The 14,964-nt window shown below is 45.9% G+C and overlaps 1 protein-coding gene across 2 annotated transcripts; it reads left to right on the top strand.

Moving 5' to 3' along the window:
• Positions 1-556: 556 nt before the first annotated feature.
• Positions 557-14,692, top strand: NUP85 (nucleoporin 85). 2 transcript variants are annotated; one of them, XM_054221342.1, is made up of 19 exons: positions 557-783; positions 852-945; positions 1,022-1,184; positions 2,159-2,229; positions 2,745-2,788; positions 3,570-3,639; positions 4,606-4,727; positions 5,107-5,241; positions 5,828-5,950; positions 6,334-6,465; positions 7,796-7,902; positions 8,193-8,276; positions 8,907-8,972; positions 9,426-9,577; positions 9,667-9,784; positions 11,155-11,255; positions 13,017-13,168; positions 13,820-13,906; positions 14,498-14,692. In XM_054221342.1, the coding sequence occupies exons 1-19, from the start codon at positions 751-753 to the stop codon at positions 14,597-14,599; spliced, it is 1,956 nt and encodes a 651-aa protein (XP_054077317.1). In that variant the 5' UTR covers positions 557-750; the 3' UTR covers positions 14,600-14,692. The 2 variants fall into 2 exon arrangements, with proteins under 2 accessions (XP_054077317.1, XP_054077318.1); XM_054221343.1 differs by lacking the exons at positions 557-783; positions 852-945; positions 1,022-1,184 and adding an exon at positions 1,207-1,327.
• The last annotated feature ends 272 nt before the right edge of the window (positions 14,693-14,964 follow it).

The raw sequence follows: 14,964 nt of genomic DNA, 5'->3' as shown, positions 1-14,964 counted from the left end.
GATTTGCCAGCTTTATCAATGAGCTTGCCCAAGAGCTCCAGCAACTCTGCTCCAGAGAATGTCACCTTCATCAACCTGGAGGCTCATCCACCTGCAAGTGTTTGAAGCGCGTAGAGAAATAAGAGAAACTGGTTATTACGAGGCAATGGAGCGAACACGAAGACAGCGCTGGCTGTCTAACACCACGCAGCACGAGCGCCCATGCGGCGCTTAAACCACCGAGACAAGAAAATGAAGTAGATGATGGGGCAGCCTCCTTCATCCCTCCCTCCCTCCCTTCCTTCCTCCCTCCTCCTCCTCCTCCTCCTTCTTCTCACCCCGAGCCCTGCGAGGGGCAGCACACACGGGCCGCGGAGGCAGAGGCCTGGGGAGTTCGCGGGGCCGCTGGGAGGGGAGCTCGCCCCGCGCGGCAGCAACGCACAGCCGCTGCCTGACGGGACCCCGGGCGGCCCCAGGGAAGCGCCCGAAGCAGCGACTGGCGAGAGCGCGGCCCGTCCCGCCCCGGCGGGGCCTTTGCAGCCGGCAGCGCTTCCGGGGCGTGCGGCCGGCGCCTGCCCGGAACCGTCGGAGCTCCGCCGGTCCCTTCCCTCGGCCCCGGGCCGGCGCCTCAGCCGGTGCCGGCGGTGCGGCGGGGAAGCGCCGGAGCGCGGCGGAGCTGCGGGCGCAGAGCAGGCAGCGGCGCGGGCAGCCGCGGTGGGGCCTCCCCGCGGCCCGGCGGGCGGGAGGCGTGAGGGGAGCGCGGCCGCCGCCATGGAGGAGCTGGACGCGGAGCCGCCGCTGATGGTGAGGGCCGGGACGGGGGGGTGCGGGCGCGGCGCGGGAGCCTCTGACAGGCCGCCGTCCCCTCACAGGTGGTGCCGGGTGCGGACCCGTCGGCCAGACAGCTGTGCTTCGCCTGGGGCCCCGCCGAGGTGCTGGTGTGCGAGACCCTCTTCGGCCGCAGAGGTGGGTCCCCGTCCTGGGGGGGGCCGGGCCGGGCGCTGCCGCCCGGGGCGCTGAGCCGGGGTGTGTTGCGTTGCAGGTAGCGGGGATGGAGGGCAGCTCTCCTCCCGCGTCTTCGTGGTCCGCAAGGATCAGGACATCTACATCCAGACCTTGAGGAAACTCTTCAACGAGTCGCACGGGATCTTCATCGGGCTCCAGCGGAGCGAGGAGGAGCTGGCGGGGAAGTCGAGGAGGGCGCAGTGAGTGGGTGGGGAGCGGGAGGGGGGAAGGACCCCGCCGACCTGCTCCTTCTCCAGCCAGGCAAATGCCATTGACTCGGCAACCCAGACTGCTCAGAGCCGCAGTACTCAGTAGCGGTGCAGAAAAAAATGCCACTTTTAGGGTAATTTTACAAAACAAAGCCCTGATCCTTCCAGTAACCCTGCTGACCAGCACCTTTGGGCATATAGCCAGCTGTCACGGCTGGGATGGGGTTGACTTTCTTGCTAGTAACTGTTGTAGTGCTGTGGTTTTGGGCTTGGGATGACAGTAGTGTTGGTAGCACACTAATGTTTTTGGTTGTTGCTGAGCAGTCGAGGCCTTTTCTGCCCCTCACACTGCCCCACCAGCGAGGAGTCGGGGGGAGGGGGGGGGGGGCACAAAAAGTTGTGAGGGGACACAGGACAGCTGAGCCCAACTGACCCAAGGGACATTCCACGCCGTATGACATCATGCTCAGTATGTAAAGCTGTGGAAGAAGAAGGAAGGCGAGGGATGTTCAAAGTGATGGCATTTGTCTTCCCAAGTCACTGTGATGCCTGATGGAGCCCTGCTTTCCTGGGGATGGCTAAACACCCATCTGCCGATGGGAAGCAGGGAATGAATTCCTTGTTTTGCTTTGCTTGTGTGCGCCCCTTTTGCTCTGCCTATTAAACTGCCTTTATCTCAACCCACGAGTTTTTTTCTCACTTTTACTCTCCCCATTCTTTCCCCCATCCCACCTGGGGGAGTGAGCGAGCGGCTGTGTGATCCTACTTGCTGTCTGGGGTTAAACCATATCACCAGCAACCGCTACACACAGCCTTGCTGGCTCCCACAGGATTCATGCTCCCACGTGCCCAAGTGCTGGGAGCATCCACTGCTGCAGAGAAACTTGCAAGGCTTTAGCGGACAACAGGCATGAGACGGAAACTCAAACAGCTCTCTCTAACCAAAGCCTTTTTGTGTTTGGCAGATTGGTTCAAGTGAGTAAAAACTACCGATCGGTGATAAGAGCCTGTATGGAGGACATGCACCAGGCAGCTAGTAAGTTTGTTTCTTCTCTTACTGCAATAAAAGGAAATGCTATTTGTGATTATAAAAGTAGCATTTCAATTGTAAGTTAATGCAACTACTGTAATATAGCATGCATAGATTTCAGTAATTATCAAGACTTCATTTCCTTTCAGGAGATTTACAAGTTGATTTGTAAATCTGGTCTCAGAGATTATTTTTTTCCACTGTGTTATAACTGATTTTCTGGGGACTTGCAGTCTTTGCAGTTTTATGGGAAACTGAGTCCAAATTAACAGCTTGCTCCCCCCAAAAGTGGGAGATTTTACTCTTCCCTTCCATCCATGCTATGCGGCCATACCCAGATTTGTACAGGATTTATAAAAAAAAAAAGTTGTAAAGTTTTGTATAAAAGTTATTGCCATGTGTGCACTCATTTAGGTCTGTGTTTGATGAGTGATCAGGTACTGTTGTCTTTATTTATGAGCCCCAAAAGGGCTGTGAAAGGTAAATACGTTGCTCTTTGACTTGCCTTATTCTTCCCTCAGTTTCAGCCCGGGACCCTGCCCTGCAGAGCCAGTACAGCACTCAGGTAACTGCAGTCGTGTCATGTAGTCACAACTGAACATCAGTCACCAGCTAGTAAATTTATGAAGGCCAACACTGTGGCAGTAAGGCATTTTAGATTTAACTCTGGCTTAGTATATTGCATGCATTTCATGACCAAGAATAGTTAGCTCCTTTATTTCTAAAACAATAAAAAGATGCCCAACATCTGGATTCAGTGCCATTTCTTAAACATGTATTCAGTGTTATAGGTGTGATGTTTTCTTGTCATCTTAAAGCCAGCTGTGGGCCAGTACTTGCCTGTCTGAAACTTCACCTCTGAAACACTCCGGTGAACTGCATCTGAGCCTCGTAGCAAGTTCTAGATGTTCACCATGAACTTCCAGACACTGGGAGAGTGTCATGGGAAGAGCAGATTGCTCACAGTAGTTTTGTCCTATTAGCTGCAGTGATGTTGCTTCATTGGCCTTTCTTTCTTCCTTTGCTGTTTGTATTGTTAAATCTCAGGAGTGCAAAAAGGCTGAAAATAACACTTTCTGTACTATTTAGTATTGCCCACCGATGACAGATTATCATTGCATTTCAATACACAAACAGCTTCAATATCTTCTAAGCTGAATGGGTGTAGAGAAGTGGGGTCTGTTTCTGTATTTTAATTTGTGTCTCTGAAATGTCATTATGACATTTCTCTTGTCTATAAGAACTGAGCTTCACTGATTGCTATGGACAGCAGATGCCTGTATATGGTTAAAAAACCCCACCTGGAAGAATTGCTGAATCTGAAACGTGGCCCGGCTTTTTTTTAGGTTTCTATTCTCTCTGCAATGGAGCTGATCTGGAACCTGTGTGAGATTCTGTTTGTTGAAGCAGCTGCAGGTGAGCAGTGAACTATCCTGATGTTAAGACTGAAGGGCTTTTTGTTTGCTTATTTATTTGTTTAAAATATGTATAGCATCCATTTTGTCATATTTTAATATGTTTTAGAGATACAACAAGTGCCAACAAGCCTTTTAATACCTCTTCTGCCTCAGTAAATTGCCTTCTTCATATTGAATTATGTCAAGCTATTAGATTTGCTTTCTACTTTTCCCCCTCATGTAGTTCACTACAATTTAAATTGTCTTTTTAACAGAAAGGTAGTGAAGAAGAGGGATATCAAAAGTTGTTGCCAATTTATTTGACTTCTAAGCATAAACACATCTTTAAGCATCAAATACATTGATGCCAACTAACATTTATGCATTATCTGGTGCAACTCCTTTAGGATGTCATTTAGGATACCATTTAACTTCAGGATGCCATTTTTGAAGTCAGTTTGTTTACACCATAATTTTAAAGCAGTAAATGTTTTTTAAGGAAATCGGATTATACAAACAAATATGCTTCTTGCACAGTCCCAGAACTCTAAGAGAGATTCACAAATTGTAGATTACTTAAGAAAAGTTAATCACCTAGTGCCAGATTTCCTCCTCATATTCATTTAACAATAATGAGTTAATGCTAAATTAAACAGAAACATTCTATGTGTCTTTTGTCATTGCAAGATTTATGATCTCAATCGCTCACCTTTTATTTCTTCAAGTAACTGGTTAGGGTTTTCTGCTGGACTCTGCTGCTGTTCTGTCTAAAATTTGCTACAGAGAAATCTGTCAGCAGCCTGGTGCTCCCACCGCCTGATGACTTAAGGAACTCTGTTCTTTTTAATTTGAGTATGGCATGTAGAAATCCAATCAGTAAACCTCATCTAGTGATTGTCAGACCATTAAGGTTAGAAGCATGTAAAATAGCAGTTTGGGAACAAACAGTTGGGAACTAAAAGAATGAAATCTCCTCTGCATAAAGCTGGTCCCCTGCTGCTTCGCCTCCTCGACTGGGTTCGACTTCATGTCTGTGATGTGGACAACATGGTCCGTGAAGTTCTGAGCAGTGAAAATCCATCGAAACACGAGCTCTTCTGGAACGTGGTGAGTATAGTCACCTATAAGATTCTTCAACCATGAGAGTTCACGCTTGTGTGTTTTGTCTTCCTCCTCCCCACTTGGCACTAGACTACGTCCCAGGAACTAATAGCTAGGACACTGCTACTGTCTGCCTGTATAGGTTTTAAGATGAAGCCATTCTTATGATCATCCTGCCCTCGTTCCCGTCCTGATCCTTTCAACTTTCGTGATTTATAGAGGTCAAGACTTACACGGTGTACTTGAATTAGTAGGGCCTACAGTTTAAGCATTTTAACTCCACTTAACTTGCCTGAATCGCAAGTTAAAGTTCCCCTCTGATACTCCTCCTGGGTATTTTGTAGCCTTGCACCGTGCAGTGCTCACAGACAGGTGGCTTTTTCAGGTGGATGTCTTTGTGCTGCAAGGCCGAATGGATGAAGCACGGCACTTGCTCTCCAAGGAAGCCAGCGCCAATCCCACGTCGGTGAACATGTACAAAATCTTGGACGACTTGATGAAGAAGATGCCTATGCCCAGTGTAGGTACAAAGTGGATTTTTTTCATGCAGTTCCACTGGGAAAAGAGAGAAGAGGGATGGCAGGATTAGTCCAGTCTGTTTCATCTCTGCTGCGGCTCCTGTAACATCACTGCCTGTTGACCATTAAAATATCTCAGTCTTAATCCTTTACAGTAATAATACTTGCGTTCTTGACTTGCTCAAAAGACCCAACCATACAGGCAAAAACCCGTTAGGTGACAAAATTACATAGTTCGAAAGATCATTTTTGCAGCAGGACACATTATCCAGTTGTCTGAAACTTTCTCGTCTGAATTTTCTTGTACAGAACATTCTCTTAAGACTTTTCCAGCAGGGTTTCCCTCTGTTGCAGTGATCTCCTTGTGGAGGAAAAATTGCAGCTGCATCACGGTAGTCTCTCATAGGCTCTCCTTTGTCTTATTTAGGTGGGTGGAATAAGAGACTTCAAATGAAGTTGTAGAACCAGGAAAACTTTGATGGCAGCCCCATTTTTAGCTTTTTAGAATGAATGACTGAGTTCAGCTCAAGCGCCTGTTGTGATTTGACTTGGTGTTTCCTTTATTTTATGTATCTTCTCTTTGTTCAGCTTAGCAACACCCAGACACTGACCGAGATGGAGCTGAAATGGCAGCACTGGCATGAAGAATGTCAGCGCTATCTACAGGATGGAACTTTTGCTTCCAATTCCCACATGGAATCCATCTGCAAGGTGTGTTTTTTTGCTGGGAAGAAAGAAACTGCGGACAAGTATTGTATCCATCCTCGTGTATTTCAGGAGCCCCATGTAGCCATAAGTAACTTCAGTGTGCTGGATGATCTGTTCATTAAATCGGGAGATTTCAGGCCAGTCTTCTGTACTGCGTTCTTTGTTTTGCAACAGTCTTTGCAAGCCTGGGCGGATTGTTTTCTCTTTGTGTCCAAGGCCACAAGACTGATTAGGAAGCTGAGCTCTGAGAAGGGTCTTTGTCCTTTGTTATTTAATTTTGATTCAATTCTCAACTTTGCAAAATCGGAGTAATGCCTCTGAAGAGTTACAATGCAGCTGTGTACATTGCTGAATTTGCAGAATTACTCCTGTTTTTCTCCCATTAGATCCTGCTGGGAGATGAGGATGCCATACTGGAGAAAAAGGAACTCATGACTACTTGGTACCACTTTCTGGTTACCCGACTCCTGTATTCCCATCCAACCGTGAAGCCAATGGAACTGCGGTTTTATGCACAGGTATGCGGTAGAATTATTCCTACATTCTTCACTGTTTCTTGCACACAAGGGTTACTTAAAGAAGAACTTTGGGAGGGTTGACATCTTACAGCAGCTACATACCTGTAAGACGTTTCCTATGTTAAAGAAGTTCCTTTGCCTTAGGTTTGCCGTGGCAGAGTCTCTGGCAAAAATCCCTCCTAAAATAATTTGACTGATACAGCAGCAAGGAGAGCTCAAGCTGGGTGCTTCCGCAGAGGGACCCAAAACAAAGAAATTCCTGGGCAATTATACCCTTAAGATCTATGCATCCGCCCCTTGCGCTCTTCAGTGCCTCACACATGCCACCTGGTCCAATGGTAGTTTATGGTCTGGGGTCTTCTTATTCCTCATTGGATTCTCTCTCTGTCTCCAGCGGGGCCGTTAACTGTTCTTGTCGGGTTGCAGCCTTTGCTAACGGTAGTAGCTTCCTTATCTCCCGGTTTGTACCGGTCTCAGGGCCTTCCTTTGTGTAACTAAGTAGAAGTGCGAAACAAGTTCAAGTTATCTAGGTGAAAGTTCACAGCTTGCGGCCTAAGGCTTCAGCAACTTTAGCTACTTGTGCTGAGTTCTATATAAGTAGTACGGCAATGCAGCCTAACACTAAGCGATTAAGCGATTAATTTTATTTAAACCAAACCACTAATATTCCATATTCCTTTACAGTCTTCCCTTTGTTTTTATGCGAGCATTCCTGCTAATACGTCAAGAACCCTTGAAGTTCTTCAAGGCATTTGACTATTGCCTGTAGTCTCATATAGAAAATTACTACAAGTAACGGGCTAACAGCATCACTGCTGGGTGGAGCATGCGATCATAGATTACCGTAGCTGTTGGTGACCACCCAAAAAGAGTTTCCCACCTTCGATGTTCTCCATCCTTCTTCACTCTTTCCAAGACATGATGTATCTCTTCTGTATCATGATGGACAGTGATTAGAGGTTTTTTGTCCGTCATTTCAAACACGTTGTAGCAATTGACATTGGTCATCGTGCTGTAGCGGTTTCTTCCCCAGTGCAAGATTCATTCTGATGGGGGAATTTGTAAGTGGACTGGGAGACTGATACAGTGGACAAATAATTGTTGAAGACCCAGTCTCTTCAGTGTCTAATGTTACCGGTTTATTCCTGCAAATAGTTTTCCTGGTTTCTTTATGCTAAAATAAGGAAAAATCTGTTTTATTAATGTGTTCAGCCTCTATGACTTACTATTTCCCATAAAATAACCTAAACGAGGCTGCTACATCCAAATGTCTTCCTTTCACCATCTCACAACTTCTGCATTTATCATGTCTTGTAATCTCATTCCACAGTCTAGTATGGACCTGTTCCTGGGTGGAGAAAGCAGCCCTGAGCCTCTAGACACGATTTTAATGGCAGCCTTTGAATTTGAGATGCATCAAGTGATCAAGGAATGCAGGTTGAGTTTTAAGGTTTTTGATTCTCTCGTTTTACAGTATTGCTTCTGTGTGCATTCACTCCAGTAGTATTTGGGGTAGAGGATATGGGTACAGCCCACCTCATCATCCTTTCAAAGAATTTAGCAAGAATATGTGAAGGAGGCAGCAATTAGGTCTGGGACATTGTAACCAGACATTTTACTGTGTAATACAGTTTCTGTATTGGTAAGAAACGCGTGTGGAAAACCTGACCCACTCCTTGGCAGTGGTAGGCTTATTTTTTTCTTTCTTTTGCTTGCTTCAAATACAGCATTGCCCTGAGCAACTGGTGGTTTGTGGCTCATCTGACTGACCTGCTCGATCACTGTAAAATCCTGCAGTCTCACAATCTCTAGTAAGTATTTCTTTGCATTGATTATTCAGACGCCCAGCAGCAAGGATGACTGAAACAGCGTGTGGGTTTTGGTCGAAAAGGAGCAACTTGGGCATATACAGAGGATGGAGAGTAAAGGTGCTGCATGTGCCTCTGAAGTTACAGGCAGCCCAGATGCTCTGAGCAGCAGCAGCAGTTGCTGACCTGATGAATTTGACGTGCTACTCTACAGTGCCTCAGTACAGTGTTGGGATATTTTTTTTAAATATAATTTTATCTGAAATACAATCAAGGGCCCAAATCTTTGTGATTATTTGGAATAGTGAGAAACTCATCTAAAAAGAGTTCTGTATTTATGTTCTGAATAAATTTAAGTTTGAGCAATCGAATTTTGCTATCTGAATTCCCTTGGAGTTTCAGCTTCTTAAAGCACTTTCTCTCAGTTATATTTGGTAAGTGCTGTAAATATTTGGCAGGTCTCCCCAAGGAGAACGCTGACCAGCATGCTTAGGCCTGAGGTACAAAGCTTATTAAGGTAGCCCATGAGAAAACATGCTGCATAAATTAAAAGTACTTGTGAAATAAAATCAGCATTTTTTTCCCAGTGAGGTACAAATAATAATGCCTGTTTCTTTTCTCTCTTTTCCCCAGTTTTGGTTCAAATATGCGTGAATTCCTTCTGCTAGAGTATGCCTCAGGACTCTTCTCCCATCACAGGTAACAACTTTTTTTTTTGAACTCAGAGGACAGACTAACAGGGAGGCAACCAAAACAACTAAATACGTGTTAACGAAGTAAAACGGCAAAACGTACAGAAGCCACTGTTAGAATTTCAGCAAAGGTGTCCCTAAGGGATCGTACACCACCAGCACGTTCCCTTTCCTGAATGAAAGACAGAAGCTCACTGTTAGAACCCATCAAAGCGTATTGACCAGGACAGAATTACTCCTGCCACTGTGGCTATTTTGGTACAGAGCAACTTGCACCGAAGCACTCGTGAGAGGCAGGTATTCCACAGTTGCATAATAGGCAGCTGGTAAAAGCTGAATACTAAGTTAATCAGCGCTAACTGTTATTAATGCGGACTCAGCTTCTCCTCGTGGCTTTATCATTCTGCTTATTGTAAGATTTATACGATTGGAATTCTTGATGATTTTTTCCCCCCCTCAGCCTGTGGCAGCTGGGGGTAGATTACTTTGACCACTGTCCAGAATACGGCAGGGTGTATTTGGAACTTCATATTGAACGGATACCCCTTAACACGGAACAGAAGGCCCTCAAAGTGCTGAGGATCTGCGAGCAGAGACAGATGCATGAACAAGGTGATTGATTCTTAAATCTCATCGTTTTGTAGCGATACAAGTGAAACTACTGAAGCTAATTATTTCCCTCTTCTGTGTTTTCTCCTAAGTTCGTAGCATCTGTAAAATCATGGCCATGAAAGCTCTGCGGAATAATCGCTTGGGCTCTGCCCTGTCCTGGAGCATCAGAGCTAAGGATGCGGCTTTTGCTACACTGATATCCGATCGGTGAGTCTGAGTCAGCAGCTCTCAGGCTGCTGCTGCTGTAGCGGGGCGTTCGGAAGGGGTGAAGGCAGCCGCTCTGCCGTGCTCCTGCTGCGGGCAGGTTGGGATTGTCTTTCCCTCAGACCAAGTACCTGCTTCTGGACTAGAAAATTACATCCTTGGGTACTCTCATCTACAGTACCCATAGCTGTTTCTTTTCTACACTGTTTTACTTCATGAAATCAGGAGATGAAACAGATTGGCTTTATCTAACAGTCCAATCCTCTTAGACCTTGCTTTGATAAACATTTCTTCTGGCAATCTCTCTGTCTTACGCACTGCCCTTTCACGTGCTGTGACACGGCCGTTTGATGGGCTGTACAGGGAACTGCTTTGGGGGGAGGATATTCCCTTCTGTCCTTTATTCAGCAGATCATTTTAACCAGTCTAGTTCACAGTGCAATCTCAGACAAGTCAGGAGTCGTTACTTAAGCCACCATTCGCAAAAAAAATATCAAGCCACAGCTAGAACATATGTAACAAAGAGTAAAGTTCTATCATGGCCCTGGTTTTGCATAAGCTTGTCACAATATCTGACCTTGCAGGGGTGGGAAGGTTGTTATAAAACTCAAGAGGATGCTGACACTTAGCTTAGGCCTAGACAAAAGATACGGCAACTCTCTTTATGCTTTTTAATCTCTAGCCATCGATGTCATGTATTTTTTTGCTAATTGGAAATAGGCAGGTATCAATCTCTTTGCATAGTTAGAGTATAATTTTGAAATTACACTCTGGGTAGGTGGCCAGGCAATACTCTGTCTTCAGCAGTGAAAAAAAGGGAGTAGTACGAGATTGCTGGTTTGGGTTTTTGGTGTTTTTTTTTTTTCATTAGTTCTTTGAGGGAGTGGGAATCATTATATTTCTTTCAACAGAAGGTGAAAGAAAACCATCACAGGAAGCAGCTCTGAAAAAAGCAGCATAATGAAGGCTGTGACAAAACAGATGAAAAGCTTTTAGAATTGTTTTTGTTCCTGCTGCTTATCAACATTTTTACACAGCAGAAAAATAGAGCTTTTGTTATGATCTGGGAGTGTTACTTATGCATCCACCAGCCTCAGCTTCCTGTGCTCCTTCCTTCACTTATTCCTTTTAAAGAATAGATCTCAACTACCACAAAATCTAGAAGAATAAATAAAACGTCTGTTAAACACACATTACACCCGTTCATTGGCCACTCTGAGGAAACATGTTGATGTCTTCTGAAAGCCTCACGGGAGGTTAAGATGGAACTCAGTTGTACAGTAAAGCTTTCTGGGAAGGGAATAGGAGATGCAAAATGAATGCGGACGATGTTCTCCCCTTTAAGCTTTTATTGTGTTTTACTTTCTCCCTAGATTCCTTAAGGACTATTGTGAAAGGGGATGCTTCTCTGACTTAGACCTCATTGATAATTTGGGACCATCCATGCTGCTTAGTGACCGGCTAACGTTTCTTGGTAAGAAGCATCTACAGTTTTCATTCTAATCTGTTATTTAGAGCACAGTTCACTCCACAGAATTATTTGGATTTGCCTCTTCCTCCATCTGGCTACATCCTGTTTCAGTGATGAGGGGAAGGCAAGTGAGCGAAGGTGATTTGGGATGCAGCCCTCTTGCTACCGGGGGACTGCATTTCCCATTGCACTCACAGTAGGCGTCTGTTCTGCACTGCTTCGAGCAGGATAGTCTTGAATTCCGCCACTTGTAGGCCTCCCCTTTCTTAGTCGTTTTCCAGACTGTGTCACTATCCACAGAGACTTTGAAATACTAACAAACACAATCTGGAAGACCTTAGGGGGCTTCCTTAGAAGAGAAAACCACTGGTTTAAGTTACTTTGACAGCATGATAATTTTACTAACTTCATAAAGTTCTCCAAAATCTCAACATCTTGTGTTGGTTCAGCGTGCCAATTTCAAGCTCACTCGAACACAAGATCTCTCCTACCCTTTCACTGTAGCAGTTGTGCCAAGTAACAGCGGAGGGCCCCCAGCTTGTTTCCTTTACATACCGCAGCTTCCTTCTCCTGCCTGGCACAAGCGCGGGCTGTGGTAACCTGCCCATCTGGCTGCAGCTGCTCTGGGGCCTTTGATTAACGGAGCAAGGCAGGAAATGGAGCTGAAACGCACCTTTCTCTGGAGCTGTGGCTGTTAGCAAGCCCAATTACTGGGGCCAAAATCTAATAGGAATTTGGAATAGCTGTTGGCAATTGGACCGACCCCCTTCTGGCTGACACCAGCACTGCGGTGAGGGTGATCCTGAATTTCATCTGTTCCCATTTGGTCCAACCTTGCAAAACTGGAACTGTATTTCCTTCATTTAAACCTTATCCTAAATGAAGCTTAGAAGCTAACTGTAACTTACCAAATTGGTAATCCCTCCTCTCTCTGTATGCCCAGTGTCACCCAGTGACCCCTGCATCAGCCCCAAAGATTTGTAGTTTAGTTGTGTAACTGTGTTATAATCTGTGTTTGTAGAGAAATTACCTCCCTTTCTGCTTTTTATAAAAAATCCTAAAAGGCCTGAAAATATTTCTGCTTGTCTTTCCTTTGGAGGTTTTAGACACATCAGTGTATTTTTGCTGGAAAACTTTCCCATCTTGAGCTCAAGCGTTAGTCAAAGGGGAATAGGAATTATTACTTCCAGTATTTTGACAGTTCAGTGGATATAAAACAAAGCCACGGAATAAAACTCACTTTCATCCTCAGCCAGTTCTCACGTGCTGGATATTGATCTAACATTCTTAATGAAAGCAGAACTCCCCACATTAACAAAGATCTCAGTTTCCATTTAAACAGTCAGGAGGACAGTGAAGCCTTTCAGACCTCCTGATATTCTGCAATATCAAAACCAACATTCACCCCCTGCCTCTCTCTCCCCCCCTGCTCCCGGTTTTTGCAGACACCACTGGTGTCTCTAAGCTCTCCCTGCAAACACGCAGCACCAGGCAGCATCAGGTAGCGAACAGGCTGGTTCGAGCAGGAGACCTTACCAAGAACAGTAACAGGTTCTGGCTGCCTTTTCAGCCAGCCTCTATTTGAACCTTTCTTCATGCACGAGATTCCCATTCCCCCAGACTCGGCTGCTTTGGAGACTCATTTCAGGTGGGGGTGATTCTACCACAGCCTTCGTGGGAGCAAACGGACCTCCTGCCACCAGTAACCCGGGTCTGACTGACAGACACTGACGCTTTTTACCCTTCACCAACACCCGTGTGTAGGGAAGTACCGAGAGTTCCACCGGCTGTACGGGGAGAAGCGGTTCTCTGAAGCTGCCAGGTTGCTTTTGATGCTGATGACGGCTCACATTGCTCCTTGCTCCTTCTGGATGACCCTGCTGACAGATGCCCTTCCCCTGCTGGAGCAGAAAGAGGTGAGCAGCCTGGTCACGCAAGACAAAGAGCCCCTCGCGCCTTTCTTTTCTTTTCTTCCTGAGAAGGTACCTCAAATCGGAGACCCCCCTTTCTGCCCCCAGGCGAGGACTTGCACTTCCAGTGCAAAAGAACTGCTTGTGGCAGTTCCCGAATTGCAAAACTCTCCAAGTGTCCTGTCAGCAGGAGCACACAGGACCCAGGATAGGACAATCAACCCTTAACTTGGTTCCCTGCTTTTAGAAAACAACAGTAGAATACATACATGCGATAATTTAAGTACACGCTGCATCCAGTTCCTTCTGGTACTTGGCCTGAAGATTTTTCTAGCATGCTTCCTTCTTCGAAGCTGATTTTTTTGCTTTAAGATCCACCAAAAAAATGACAGTTTAGCAGTTACAGACCCGTGACTGGATAAAGCCCAGAGAACCCGCCCTCACCTCGCAGCTGGCCCTGCTTTGCACAGGAGGTGGCACTAGAGACCACCCAAAGTCACTTCCAGCCTGAATTAGCCTCTGATCCTGTGATTTCAAGGGTCAGACCGGATCTGTGGGAGCGTGAAAGTGTTCCCTTCCTCTCAACTGAGTTATCTTCTCAGACTCTGTGATGTCCTTAAACTTGATTATTTTCAGGAAATACTTTGATTTCCACAGGTGGTATTTTCAGCAGAGCAGACTTACGAGTTGATGCGGTGCCTGGAGGACCTGACAGCACAGAAGTCGGATAAGCAGAAATTCCAGGTAGCTCCTTTTTTGAGGACAACTGGATAACGAATCGGTGGGGCTGTGGGGAGGGTCAGGGAAAGCAAACTCTAAATTTATATTCCATCGTGGGGGCAGAGAAGGGGGAGAGGCTGCGTTCCTGATGCTGGTATGTGGTGTTATTTTTAAAGGCCAGCCAAACGAGGCATCATCGACGGATACTTAAGTATCCGCAAAGCCAGTACAGGAGCGCTGCCACTCCTCACTGTTCCGCTGTCACTGGACTGAGATGCTTTTCCAAGAAAAGTAATTGCAAATGAAAAGCTGAGATGCTGCCATCTAACAGCTGGAGCTATGAAACGTTCCAGGCGCAGAACAGGGAGCCATTTGCTCCACATGCAAACCCTGCAGCTGCCAAAAAACGAAAAGGCTTGGCAATGCTCTCTTGTCTTGATCTAAAAGTAGGAAATGTAGCGTTTGCTCTTCTCAGGAGGTCCCTGTGACAGGTAAATACATAGACGCTCTTCCTCTTAATGACCTGCATCTGTACTTTCCAAAACTCTGAAAAAGAAGCTGTTGCCAGCTCATTACTGCGTGTAGCAGCGTAACCCAAACTCTGCTCGTTTTTAGGATGAGGACGTGGAGACTGTGAAAGTGGAAATGCTGAGACTTGCTCTTGCACGAAATCTTGCACGAGTCATTGTCAAAGAAGGCACGTTGGAAGGATCGTGAAGACAGCAATATGTGATTTTACTCATCCTGTGTGGCTCACTGTACATAAACCTGACTGCTTTTCTAAGAATAAATGTTTTGTTTTGCATATTGCTTGGGGATTCGTTCTTGTCTTCCATAAACATAACTTTAAAGAAATATAAACGTAACTTGTGAGAAGGAGCTGCATCAAAATGTTAAGGTTGCTTGTTCTAACTTGCTCTGGCAGCCCTCCCCTGGCAAAGTAAACCTCGTTACCAATGGCGTTACCTTGCCTTTTTCAGTTGCTTTAACGCCCAGGACTGAAATTAAGCCCACCTTTTAAACCGCTGGGGTTTTAGAAAACAGCAACGTCTCCATTTTTGCTTAGTTTGGATGGTCTTGAG

Source organism: Rissa tridactyla, chromosome 15, assembly GCF_028500815.1.
Source record: "Rissa tridactyla isolate bRisTri1 chromosome 15, bRisTri1.patW.cur.20221130, whole genome shotgun sequence".
NCBI classification, from domain to species: domain Eukaryota; kingdom Metazoa; phylum Chordata; class Aves; order Charadriiformes; family Laridae; genus Rissa; species Rissa tridactyla.
The sequence above is the reverse complement of the archived record's forward strand: the minus strand, read 5'-3'. Positions and strand labels throughout refer to the sequence as shown.

What these genes read in the sequence shown, in the direction of transcription:
- NUP85 (XM_054221342.1), top strand. Translation starts at nt 751, where the DNA reads ATGGAGGAGCTGGACGCGGAGCCGCCGCTGATG. An exon ending in GACCCTCTTCGGCCGCAGAG is followed by an intron (nt 946 to 1,021) that starts GTGGGTCCCCGT and finishes GTTGCGTTGCAG; the next exon opens with GTAGCGGGGATGGAGGGCAG. An exon ending in TGACCGGCTAACGTTTCTTG is followed by an intron (nt 11,256 to 13,016) that starts GTAAGAAGCATC and finishes ACCCGTGTGTAG; the next exon opens with GGAAGTACCGAGAGTTCCAC.